Source organism: Oncorhynchus masou, chromosome 14 (genome assembly GCF_036934945.1).
Source record: "Oncorhynchus masou masou isolate Uvic2021 chromosome 14, UVic_Omas_1.1, whole genome shotgun sequence".
Lineage (NCBI taxonomy): Eukaryota > Metazoa > Chordata > Actinopteri > Salmoniformes > Salmonidae > Oncorhynchus > Oncorhynchus masou.
In genome coordinates this window covers 9,831,124-9,844,353 of record NC_088225.1, presented here as the reverse complement: position 1 = coordinate 9,844,353, position 13,230 = coordinate 9,831,124, and the positions used below count along the sequence as shown (strand labels likewise).

At 41.7% G+C, this 13,230-nt stretch overlaps 2 protein-coding genes across 2 annotated transcripts; both read left to right on the top strand.

Annotated features, from left to right (window-relative positions):
• The first annotated feature begins 176 nt into the window (after nucleotides 1-176).
• Nucleotides 177-2,105, top strand: p2ry11 (purinergic receptor P2Y11). The gene is made up of 2 exons (XM_064986257.1): nucleotides 177-318; nucleotides 913-2,105. The coding sequence occupies exon 2, from the start codon at nucleotides 1,004-1,006 to the stop codon at nucleotides 1,940-1,942; it is 939 nt and encodes a 312-aa protein (XP_064842329.1). The 5' UTR covers nucleotides 177-318; nucleotides 913-1,003; the 3' UTR covers nucleotides 1,943-2,105.
• A 6,396-nt stretch (nucleotides 2,106-8,501) lies between these two features.
• LOC135554158 (eukaryotic translation initiation factor 3 subunit G) lies at nucleotides 8,502-13,032 on the top strand. The gene is made up of 10 exons (XM_064986259.1): nucleotides 8,502-8,607; nucleotides 8,694-8,740; nucleotides 9,118-9,206; nucleotides 9,337-9,396; nucleotides 11,331-11,435; nucleotides 11,623-11,815; nucleotides 11,941-12,060; nucleotides 12,400-12,536; nucleotides 12,709-12,815; nucleotides 12,941-13,032. Exons 1-10 carry the CDS (start codon nucleotides 8,585-8,587, stop codon nucleotides 12,954-12,956), a joined length of 897 nt encoding a protein of 298 aa, XP_064842331.1. The 5' UTR covers nucleotides 8,502-8,584; the 3' UTR covers nucleotides 12,957-13,032.
• The last annotated feature ends 198 nt before the right edge of the window (nucleotides 13,033-13,230 follow it).

Here is a 13,230-nt window from a genome sequence, read left to right as displayed (position 1 = left end):
TTTCTTGGGGCTGGCTCGTGTCGTCTCTGCCACAGGCTTTCACTTCAAAGTGTGAGCGTTAACTGGAGCCGAGGCTGGTGAGCATGCGACTTGAGTTGTGACATTTTCATTTGGTACTGTGCTACAAATAGAACAAGGGGCATGCAGTGTTCGTCACACTTCTTGAAAATGCCTACGAAGGGGTTGATTTGTAAGGGTGGCGGAAGGTCAAAAGGGGAAGTGACTGCTTTAAATCTTGACCTGTAACAAATCAATCATGGGAAGTTCTACTGGTCTCTGAACATCTACCCCAGGAACTGTAGCCTTATCTGTCAATGAGTAAGTACTAATCTGGCTTTATTCTGAGGTCATTGCCGTTATACATTTAAATATCTGTAAAGTGTACATTTTGTGAATGTGGACTTTTGATAATTGACCTGCCTGTTTTTGAGTACTGGTGTATACTTCGGGTTTTTGTGTCTGTTGAGTAGACAGACATCTGAAATGGTCTTGTGGATTTTCTTAAAGAGAAAATAAGTTTATCATGTTTATGGCTCCGTGGGGTGTTTTGGACAGACATTCTGTTGGTTTAAGATTTACACCACCTTGGTCCATGGTACTTTAGATTATTATTTGCTATCCATTGCACAAATTAGTATGGAGAGCTGCAGTGTTTTTATTTATTGTTGACCACAGATGTATATTTCTGATAAGACAACAGCTCTGAAGATTTCTTAAACCACTACTAATACTATCAATTTATTACATGTATTGCGACAATGATACTGACTGATTTTATGAACTGTTGTGACTGATGTATTGGCTGGCACAATGCAAAGTTTCTCTTAGGGGATCAGGATGAACTGCGTAAAAGAATGGTTCTCCACTTCAGAACAGAATATAATGAATATCTTTATCCTTTTTCTTCCACAGAGATTAACAAATACCACCTTTGGGAGCCAGTTTGCACAGCCTTTTCCCCTCCTATTTTCTAATCTCCCACAGAAATCAATACACAAACATTATGGATCACAACTCTTCTTGTCATGGTGACAAGTTCCAAGTGCAGTTATTGCCTTCAGTGTACGGTGTTGAGTTCTGCGTGGCGTTGGTTGGTAACCTGTTTGCCCTGAGACTCCTGTCTACCAGGGATAGGAACAGCTGGCACACTGGTGTGGTGCTGTCCTGTAACCTGGCCATCAGTGACCTGCTCTATGTCCTCACTCTGCCCCTGCTCATAGTCTACTACATGCAGGACAAGAACTGGCTGTTTGGGGTGGCGGTCTGTAAGATAGAACGCTTCCTCTTCACCTGCAACCTGTATGTTAGCATCTACTTCATCATGTGTATCAGTGTGAACCGCTATGTGGCCATTGTGTATCCCTTCTTCAGCCGGAACCATGTGAACCCCGCCAAAGCCAAGGCTGCTAGTGTCGCCATCTGGATCTTTGTGACAGCCATCTCCTCTCCCGTGTTGAAGTTTGCCTCCACATGTCCAGAGGGAAGCAACAAAACCTGTTGTGTATCCTACTCCTATTGCACCAACAGTGATGCAGTTGCATACTCTCACTTGTTTTACAAAGTCTTTCTGTCTGTGGTTGGGTGTTTTATTCCCTTCCTGGTCACATTTGCATCATACTGCGCAGTGTTGAGGGTGGTGTGGAGGAATGTGAATATAACCTCCCTGGAGAAACGGAAGGTGGCCCTGATGGTGTTTGCAGTGGTTGTGCTGTATGCCATTTCCTTTGTGCCTTATCACCTCCTCCAGAGCTACTATTTCTACCAGAAGGTTCACAAACTTGGCTCAGTCTGCGACTGGGTGTACAAGGCCTACCAAGTGTCCAAGGGACTGGCTACACTGAACATGTGCATCCATCCACTGCTCTACATGGCTGTGTTTGATAACATCAGAGTGGCCTGCTGTGGAAGGAGCTCAGCAGATATGGCAATGAATAATACATGAATTAAACGATGCTCTCTCTGCTCTTTGGAAGCTTGCACTTATGGTGTTTCTGATAAGCAAGTGTTACACACAGTTGATGACTTATCTGTAAATAACTGCAGCTATATGCACTTCCTTCCAATGTTCTGATGGTCATGTTTCCTTTCATAAAGTCTAAACTATGCCCTCTTCTATATTTATTATTACAGTATCGGATAATAGAAATTGAACACATAAAAAATAGCTATTTCAAATGTAGCTACATTCCTACATTGCTTACAGTTTTCACCTGATGAGCTTACAGAACAGGAGAAAAACGTGAACACCAAAAGCACAGGAGAAAAAGTTAATATAACCGCCATTTTGTGCCCTAGGAGACGAGGGATGGAAAAGCGCGCTAGTTAGAAATGAAAAAGAGCCGCTGTAGCTATTGATAAAGAGGAACATCAAGACGATCAGCTGCTTTAGAAGTGGGATGCACTGTTGAGCGTTACATCCCGAGGGGTTCGTGCTGGTTGTATGGAGATTGTGACAGCCGGATAAACGTCATCCCTCGAGAGGGCAAGAACAAAATGTATGTAAGGAGAAATGCAGTATTATCATGAGGGAAAAGGTGAGGCAGAGGAGGTCTTAAGAGAGAGGAATAAATAGAGTGAGCTTGAATCGGTTAAAAATGGCGGGGGAAAGGGAGATGGTTTGTTAAATAAGAATGGTAGAGTGAGCTGTATGCAGGATCAAAGACGGGATAGAAGTAGAAGTGAGAAATAGAAGTGAATCAGAGCGAAGTATCGTAGGTGCAGTGGCGACCTGTCATTCAGACAAGTAGCCCCACCTGTTTAGTAAAATATATACATATGAAGTTTTGTATGTTATTTCGACATTTATGTGTCATATCAGTTTACATTTCAAACAAACATTTTGTTAGTAAAGTTAATAATTGTAAACTGGGTGGGTCGAGCCCTGAATGCTGATTGGCTCCTACTGGCGCAGCAGTCTATGGACAATTACCCCAAGCATACTTCCAAAGTTGTTGCAAAATGGCTTAAGGACAACAAAGTCAAGGTATTGGAGTGGCCATCACAAAGCCCTGACCTCAATCCTATAGAAAAGTTGTGGGCAGAACTGAAAAAGCGTGTGCGAGCGAGGAGGCCTATAAACCTGACTCAGTTACACCAGCTCTGTCAGGAGGAATGGGCCAAAATTCACCCAACTTATTGTGGGAAGCTTGTGGAAGGCTACCTGAAACGTTTGACCAAAGTTAAACAATTTAAAGGCAATGCTACCAAATACTAATTGAGTGTATGTGAACTTCTGACCCACTGGGAATGTGATGAAAGAAATAAAAGCTGAATTAAATCATTCTCTCTACTATTATTCTGACATTTCACATTCTTAAAATAGTGGTGATCCTAACTGACCTAAAACAGGGAATTTTTACTATGATTAAATGTCAGGAATTGTGAAAAACTGAGTTTAAATGTATTTGGCTAAGGTGTATGTAAACTTCCGACTTCAACTGTATATATCAGACCGTATACCATGGGTATGACAAAACATTTATTTGTAGTGCTCTAATTACCACGGGGACTGTTTTCTAGCACTCTGCATTGCGTGGTGCAATGGAACAGCCTTTAGCCATGGTATGTTTGCCATATACCACACCACCCTCGGGACATATTTTCTTTAAAAAATCCCATTTGTGCATGTGCATAACTATAGATATATCCGACAGGAGAGTTTGAGTGATGAAAGCTGGACAGATGATCTCAATATGTGCAAGAAACACTTGGACAAACTTCAAAAAACTAATGTTAGGCTATTTTCTGATAATTGTGCCTTCTTTATGTGCCAGATGTTAAGACTACAAACTATTATAAATGGCCTACTTGCAAGATTGACTTGTTATTTCAATAGTCATAGGCTACTGACTAAAATCTGGGTTTAAAGTTGCAATCCAACTTTGCCATTGTTTGCTGAGCTAGATGCAGGTAGCCTACGGCCCTGAAAGGACAACATCTCATTTCAGGAAAAAGTCCACAATGAAACTGACATTAAATGTGGAGAATGACACCTACACGATAGAGCTGTGACCATGATCACAATTGATAACTTCCAATTGAATTAACTAAACATGGCCATTAAGAATTGCATAATAACACAAGGCTACAACAAAAAAATCTGTTATATTTATTAAATCCGTTTGCCAGCTCCAGGTAGGCTACACGTGGCACAAATTGATTTGCAATGACTCCAGTGATCGTCATTTCAAAATATTTATTGTACTGTGTCAAATGGTAGGCTACAGTAGCCTAGAATGGCATAGAAATTAATAGCCTACTTGAGGGCCAACAAATGCAAATGTAACCTATCATTCTCCACATTTAATGTCAGTTTCATAGTGGACTTTTTCCCCATAACTTCCATTTCAAATGTCCAGCGATGGTGGTTACGTACTATAATTTGTAGTACCCCTAGAAAGCGGTGGTGGTTACGTACTATAATTTGTAGTACCCCTAGAAAGCGATGGTGGTTACGTACTATAATTTGTAGTACCCCTAGAAAGCGATGGTGGTTACGTACTATAATTTGTAGTACCCCTAGAAAGCGGTGGTGGTTACGTACTATAATTTGTAGTACCCATAGAAAGCGATGGTGGTTACGTACTATAATTTGTAGTACCCCTAGAAAGCGGTGGTGGTTACGTACTATAATTTGTAGTACCCCTAGAAAGCGATGGTGGTTACGTACTATAATTTGTAGTACCCCTAGAAAGCGGTGGTGGTTACGTACTATAATTTGTAGTACCCATAGAAAGCGATGGTGGTTACGTACTATAATTTGTAGTACCCCTAGAAAGCGATGGTGGTTACGTACTATAATTTGTAGTACCCCTAGAAAGCGATGGTGGTTACGTACTATAATTTGTAGTACCCCTAGAAAGCGATGGTGGTTACGTACTATAATTTGTAGTACCCCTAGAAAGCGATGGTGGTTACGTACTATAATTTGTAGTACCCCTAGAAAGCGGTGGTGGTTACGTACTATAATTTGTAGTACCCCTAGAAAGCGATGGTGGTTACGTACTATAATTTGTAGTACCCCTAGAAAGCGATGGTGGTTACGTACTATAATTTGTAGTACCCCTAGAAAGCGATGGTGGTTACGTACTATAATTTGTAGTACCCCTAGAAAGCGGTGGTGGTTACGTACTATAATTTGTAGTACCCATAGAAAGCGATGGTGGTTACGTACTATAATTTGTAGTACCCCTAGAAAGCGATGGTGGTTACGTACTATAATTTGTAGTACCCCTAGAAAGCGATGGTGGTTACGTACTATAATTTGTAGTACCCCTAGAAAGCGATGGTGGTTACGTACTATAATTTGTAGTACCCCTAGAAAGCGATGGTGGTTACGTACTATAAATTGTAGTACCCCTAGAAAGCGATGGTGGTTACGTACTATAATTTGTAGTACCCCTAGAAAGCGATGGTGGTTACGTACTATAATTTCTGCAGCCTTGTAAGGCAGGCATCAACATGGCCGAATGAGAGGCTGCCAGCGATTTATGGAAATCGCTTTCTACGGGTACAAACCTTTTTTCTACGAATACAAATAGCTTTTTATGGGGTCATTGTCCTGTTGAAAAACAAATGATAGTCCCACTAAGCGCATACCAGATGGGTTGGCGTATTGCTGCAGAATGCTGTGGTAGCCATGCTGGTTAAGTGTGCCTTGAATTCTAAATAAATCACTGGCAGTGTCACCAGCAAAGCACCCCACACCATCACACCACCTCCTCCAGGCTTCATGGTGGGAACCACACATGCAGAGATTATCCGTTCACCTACTCTGCGTCTCACAAAGACACAGCGGTTGGAAACAAAAATCTCCAATTTGGACTCATCAGACCAAAGGACAGATTTCTACCTGTCTTGTTCACTGCTCATGTTTCTTGGCCCAAGCAAGTCTCTTCTTCTTATTGGTGTACTTTAGTAGTGGTTTCTTGGCAGTAATTCGACCATAAAGACCTGATTCATGCAGTCTCCTCTGAAAAGTTGATGTTGAGATGTGTCTGTTACTTTGTGAAGCATTTATTTGGGCTGCAATTTCTGAGGCTGGTAACTCTAATGAACTTATCCTCTACAGCAGATGTAACTATTGGTCTTCCTTTCCTGTGGTGGTCATCATGAGAGCCAGTACCACCATGGCCTGGTTTTTGCGAATGCACTTGAAGACAGTTTAAAGGTTCTTGACCTTTTCCGGATTGACTGACCTTCGTGTATTAAAGTAATGACAGACTTTAATTTCTCTCTGCTTATTTTAGCTGTTCTTGCCATAATATGGACTTGGTCTTTTACCAAATAGGGCTATCTTCTGTATACCACCCCTATCTTGCGGTCGATTTTGCCAGCAGCATAGCAGCCTGCATACCACTGCTGGCTTGCATCTGAAGCTAAGCAGGGTTGGTCCTAGTCAGTTCCTGGATGGAAGACCAGATGCTGCTGGATGTGGTGTTGGAGGGCCAGTAGGAGGCACTCTTTCCTCTGGTCTAAAAAAAATATCCCAATGCCCCAGGGCAGTGATTGCCCTGTGTAGAGTGCCGTCTTTCGGATGGGACGTTAAACGGGTGTCCTGACTCTCTGAGGTCATTAAAAGATCCCATGGCACTTATCATAAGAGTAGGGGTGTTAACCCCGGTGTCCTGGCTAAATTCCCAATCTGGCCCTCAAACCAACACTGTCACCTAATAATTGGCAGTTTACAATTGGCTCATTCATCCCCCTCCTGTAACTATTCCCCAGGTCGTTGCTGCAAATGAGAATGTTCTCAGTCAATTTTGCAAATGTTTTCAGTCAACTTACCTGGTAAAATAATGGATAAAAAAAAAAATCTACAAATTATTTGTAATTATGTTCTGGCCCCGACCTTCCTCTCCAGAAAAAAATTGTCCCGTGATCGAGTTGATGAACCCTGCTTACGGGCATGTGACCCCAGTGTGTGTAGGGGGGAAGTTCTTAGGTGTGAGACGTGCAGAATGGAGCATTAGACAAAGAAATGTATAGCATTGGGGAAAGTCGTGTTAATTGTAGGGGTCAGAAATGTCTGGTGCAAGAGAGGCAGGTTGATGTTTCCAGGGTTACAGTAGTTATGTGCTGAGGCAGTGAAGGAAGATGGGTCAAGGGGGAGGGATCCTGAGAGGAGTGGTGTAAGTAGTAGATCTGTACCAGTACAGAGGGATAGGCCAACAAGTGATATATGTTTCAGTAAGATTGTATTTTTAGCAATTATAGCAATGGTTATCAACTGAACTGCAGGGATGTAATGTAAATCGCAGAAAATCGAGGTTGTGGTGGCAACTGCAGAGAGGTTTATTTTGTTGTGCGAGACTTGACTTCAGACGATTTACAATATGTTAAGTGGTTGTGTCTCATCCTTTCAGGCTGTTGGTAAGACTAAATATATTTAAAAAGTGGAGCAGGGTGGTGGTTTATTTTTATATTGTTTATTATTATTACTATTATTATTTTTGTAAAGTGTAGGTTTAGATGGTAGGGTATTTGTTGATTTCAAATTCAAATCAAAATCAAATTGTATTGGTCACATATGCATTGTTAGCAGATGTTAATCCGAGTGTAGCGAAATGCTTGTGCTTCTAGTTCCGACCATGTAGTAATATAACATAACAATTTCACAACAACTACCTTATACACACAAGTGTAAAGGAATGAATAAGAATATTTTTATTTGTTTTATTTTTATTTCACCTTTATTTAACCAGGTAGGCTAGTTGAGAACAAGTTCTCATTTGCAACTGCGACCTGGCCAAGATAAAGCATAGCAGTGTGAACAGACAACACAGAGTTACACATGGAGTAAATAATTAACAAGTCAATAACACAGTAGAAAAAAAGGGGAGTCTATATACATTGTGTGCAAAAGGCATGAGGAGGTAGGCGAATAATTACAATTTTGCAGCTTAACACTGGAGTGATAAATTATCAGATTGTCATGTACAGGTAGAGATACTGGTGTGCAAAAGAGCAGAAAAATAAATAAATAAAAACAGTATGGGGATGAGGTAGGTGAAAATGGGTGGGCTATTTACCAATAGACTATGTACAGCTGCAGCGACCGGTTAGCTGCTCAGATAGCAGATATTTGAAGTTGGTGAGGGAGATAAAAGTCTCCAACTTCAGCGATTTTTGCTATTCGTTCCAGTCACAGGCAGCAGAGTACTGCATATGTACATCAAAATATATGAATGAGCGATGGCCGAACGGCATAGGCTACATGCAGTAGATGGTATAGAGTACAGTATATACATATGAGATGAGTAATGTAGGGTATGTAAACATGGAACGCGAAGCGAGGCTGCCATCTCTTTCCCGCGTCGGAAGTTTTAAGAGGGATAGGCCAAAACAAATTCAAACAAATAAGATAGTTATACTCCAGTCTACTAGGTGGCGGTAATTCAACATTAATTGGTTGCCAACCGCCTTTAAACCTCATCGAATAAGATTTTGTGCCCTATCGTTTAAATTGCATTAAGGAGCCTCCATACCCATTGGTGGCGCTCTAGCTATCCTATTTGGTAAGTTTTTCAGTTTGTGTCGTTCGTGTATTTTTCGTTGTTCTCTGGCCATTGCGCGCATAGACAGAATGCCGTCGATTGAATACGACGAGTGAGTTCTTCAATACATATATAATGATTATCGTATATATCATGTGTTTGAATTCTCAAAAACTGTGTGTTAATCTTTCTCTATAGTTCCAAGCCCAGTTGGGCAGATCAGGTCGAAGAAGAGGGGGACGAAGGTAAGAAGCGGGCTAACATTAGCTTGCTAGCATTGACGTTAACTTGCTAGCTAAACCGGGCGATTTCCACGTGTATTTTTGACTTCCATTATAGTCTTTAGTTTCTCTGTCACACTTCGTAGTCAGTAAGACATTTTTTGTGATTTGTCAGGGAGAAGACTACCCCCCCCTGTAAAGTTAGTTGGCTAGCTAGTAAGTTAGTAAGTAACCTTGGTAGCTAAATAACGTTTGTCTGTCAGGAAAACAAAGTCTACTCGTCATGCTGTAGTTGGCTTGCCTTAGTTGGTGGTAGGCAGCTAACAATCCACTAACAGACAGCATCGATATTATTGTTAACTATCAGGGCCTCATTTGTGTGTTGTCATCCCCACCACCAGGTACCCTACCCCCTCCAAAAGAAACCGTCAAAGGAAATATCAAAACCATCACGGAATACAAGATCGATGAGGATGGAAAGAAGTTCAAGGTACTTGTTGTTATAATGCCCATCCAAATAGGAGAGCGGGTTTCTTGATTCCTTCCCACATAGTCTACTACCCCTGATGTCTGAATCAGATGGAACTAACCAAGAAAAGAACATTTGTCATTTGTTATAGATTATTCGCACCTTCAAGATTGAGACTAGGAAGGCCTCCAAAGCTGTTGCCAGGAGAAAGGTCAGTGTTTTCTTTTGGAATTTAGCGCAATCTTAACCTTTTGGTTGTACAACACCCCAGTATTGAGTTTGATAGGATTGTACATTAACCTTTTACACTCGTACCTGTATATGGGTGGGAAATGGCAGATTTGGAGGCAGTGGCTGTACAATAACATGCTATGCACGACGTCAGAGCTCAGGGTCACCTGACAGCTTTGTATGGGTTTGACTGACAGCTGTTCTGAACTTGAGCACTGCATGTGACAAGAAGTTGCTCCCATCAATCCTGCTAATTGGGTCACTTTAGAATTGTTTTGTCTGAGTGAGGAAAATGCTGTAAATTACGAGGCTCTGTGTTTTGAAAGATGAGATGTTAAGGATTATAATAAATACCACTGATGTCATACAAGCAAGCCAAACACACATTAGTCCAAATGGGCACTTCACATATCGTAAGACTCATGTAATATACACTGTCAACATCTATGATCACTATGTTTGATGTACAGTTACAAGATGACATGGGGTTATACCCCCCCATACTGAACAGAAATCAAAGTTTATTTGTCACATGCGCCAAATACAACAGCTGTAGACCTTACAGTGAAATGCTTACTTACAAGCCCTTAACCAACAGAGCAGTTTTAAGGGGAAAAAAAATAACAAATAATTAAGGAGCAACGATAAAGTAACAGTAGCGATGCTGTATACAGGGGGTTCTGGTACAGAGTCAATGTACGGGGGCACCAGTTAGTTGAGGTAATAGGTACATGTAGGTAAAGTGACTATGCATGTATAATAAACAGAGCAGCAGCTTAAAAATTGGGGTGGGGTAGGGATAATGCAAACATTCCAGGTAGCCATTTTATTAACTGTTCAAGAGTCTTATGGCTTGGGGGTAGAAGCTGTTAAGCCTTTTTGACCTAGACTTGGTGCTCCGATACCACTTGCCATGCGGTAGCAGAGAGAACAGTCTATGACACGGGTGGCTGGAACCCTTGGCAATTTTTTGGGCGTGTCAGAGGAAGGACCCAAAAATTGCCAGGGGCTCCAACCACCCTAGTCATAGACTGTTCTCTCTGCTACCGCACGGCAAGCGGTACCGGAGCGCCAAGTCTTGGTCAAAAAGGCTTCTTAACAGCTTTACCGGAGTTTGTTTGTTTGGTATTGTGAAGATGATTTGCCCCTGAATAGGCTTCTGAATTGCACTCACGACACCAAAACTACGATCGACTTCTCTGAGTTGCCTTGTGAAAGCCTAACTTTAAGATCATATTTTATCATTTAGCTAGTTATGTTGGCAATAGAACAAGCTTTCAAATGATGCCCTTCTGACCCAGATTGTGATTTATAATGGATCATTTTTGTATTGTGTAAACATCAACAGTAATTGGGTAAAGGCAGGGATGCAGGACTGTGTTCCAAACAAAATAACTGCACGTGTGCTTCCTCTAGTTCCTCAACAGCACATATAGGAGAGCTCAAAAATGCACCTTAGTCAAAGAATCTTTGAGTCATAAAAGTGCATTAAAATTGCTTGGGAACTGTTCACACTTTAGAGGTGTGGCTACTTGAAAACACCAGTTAGTCCTCACTCAAACCCTCATCATTTTTTTGTTCTTTTGTTGCACGTACCCCAAGTTTTCCACATTCTTTGTTACTGAATGTATCCAGAAAATGTTCAGATTTCGTTAACAAATGCGTCAAAGTGCAGTAAATGTAAAATGCACATAAAATCAAGTGTAATGTTTGGATTCAGTCATGTCAGGTGAACTGTTGTCATCACCTTTAGTCTGATAATTTCCCCATTTCCAAAGTGTTCTTTCAGTTGCTGCCATGGTCATCATGCATATCCTTATTCACATTTCAATTTAGGCCAATTCCCACAAGTGTAAGGGGTTAAAATGTGAAGGTATTTTGATTTAACATTGCTTTTCTATCCCCGCCAATCAGAACTGGAAGAAGTTTGGCAACTCCGAGTATGACCCACCAGGTCCCAATGTTGCTGATACCACAGTCAGTGATGATGTCTTCATGGTGTTCATCTCCAGCAAAGAGGTGAGGAGAAGCTGACCTAGTATTGTTCTTTTTGAGCCATCAGAGATCTCCTGGGAAGGAATTGCCTCTTCATATCTTCAGTTGCAACAATTCACCAGTTCATTTGTTTTTATATGATCCTAGTTCATTGTCACCTTTTTAGTTCTGGTATAAATCAGATATGTAATAACCTGAATCCTTCTCTCAGGACCTGAATGCCCAAGATGTGGAAGAGGACCCCATGAACAAGCTGAAGGGACAGAAGATAGTGTCCTGTCGAATCTGTAAAGGAGACCATTGGACCACCCGCTGCCCCTACAAGGACACTCTGGGTCCCATGCAGAAGGAGCTGGCCGAGCAGCTGGGCCTGTCCACTGGAGACCCGACGAAGACTGCAGGAGGTATTGTCATAATTGCCCATAGCTTAAAGTTATATTGTGCTGTAAAATGTACACAGTCATGATTGTGGTTAACGTTTTTGTTAAATGGACATCACTGATGGATATTTTTTTAAACTTTGTTTCAGACGAGCCTGAGCCTGCCGCACCAGCTGCAGGGAGCAAAACTGGGAAGTATGTGCCCCCCAGTCTGAGGGACGGCAGCACACGTAGAGGAGAGTCCATGCAACCCAATCGCCGTGGTGCATGTACGTATGATTTGAATCTTCCTCTGTTTTCTATAAAAAAAGTTTTTGTTTTAGGTAAGTCAGTTAAGAACAAATTCTTATTTACAATGACGCCCTATCGGATGCTCAATCACTGCTGGATGTGACGCAGCCAGGATAATAAGGGGCATACGAGTCTATAGACCAACATCGTAGTCTCTTTTGAGAAGTATCTTGATGTCTGGACAACACTCGAGGTCCAGGTTCAGCATGGAACAGTCCAATCAGAGATTTAAAACATTTCTCCTCTTGATTTCATTGGGGGAATTCCAACAAAGCCAGGCATTTTGGTAAACACAAACTGTAACTATCCTTCCACAGCTGATGACAACGCCACCATCCGTGTGACCAACCTGTCTGAGGACACACGTGAGACTGATCTGCAGGAGCTCTTCAGGCCTTTCGGCTCCATCTCCAGGATCTACCTGGCAAAGGACAAAAACACAGGCCAGTCCAAGGTGAGAGTAGTAGAAGTTCGAATAGTTTAGAAGTAGTGTATGATAACCATTAACTTGCTTGTGCAGGTTAAAAAGATTAATTGAAAGTTGTGGGATCGTTTACTAGTCAGAAGTTCAACTGGTTGTCGTGTTGGAATTGTTTACCTTCTAATGGCCTCTGATTGTCCTTCAGGGCTTTGCCTTCATCAGTTTCCACCGCAGGGAGGATGCAGCCAGAGCCATCGCAGGAGTGTCAGGATTTGGATACGATCATCTTATCCTCAATGTGGAATGGGCTAAGTGAGTATTGTTTTAGACTTATGGGAAATTCATGTCAGATGGAGCACTCGTATGCATTGAAAGCCTAATCAGTGGCTGTTTTAAATCTAGATGCTTCACTAAATTCATCTTTTCTCCCCTCGCAGACCATCAAACAACTGAGATGACATTTCAGGAGGAATGCCAGATTTTGTTCATGTAGTAAGATGTGGCTCTGAATAAAGACTTGTCATTCTGACTGCGTATCACTTGTTTGTAGGTAAATTGTCATGTAACCTATTAATTCAATTGGGGGGGCAATTACTGCCATCATAATATTGAAAATGAGCATGACTGGGGGGGAACCACTAGTTCATCCCTAACAGCATTTGACGTTAAAGCACAAGTTTCTCTAGTCATGGGGCGGCAGGGTAGCCAAGTGGTTAGAGCATTGGAC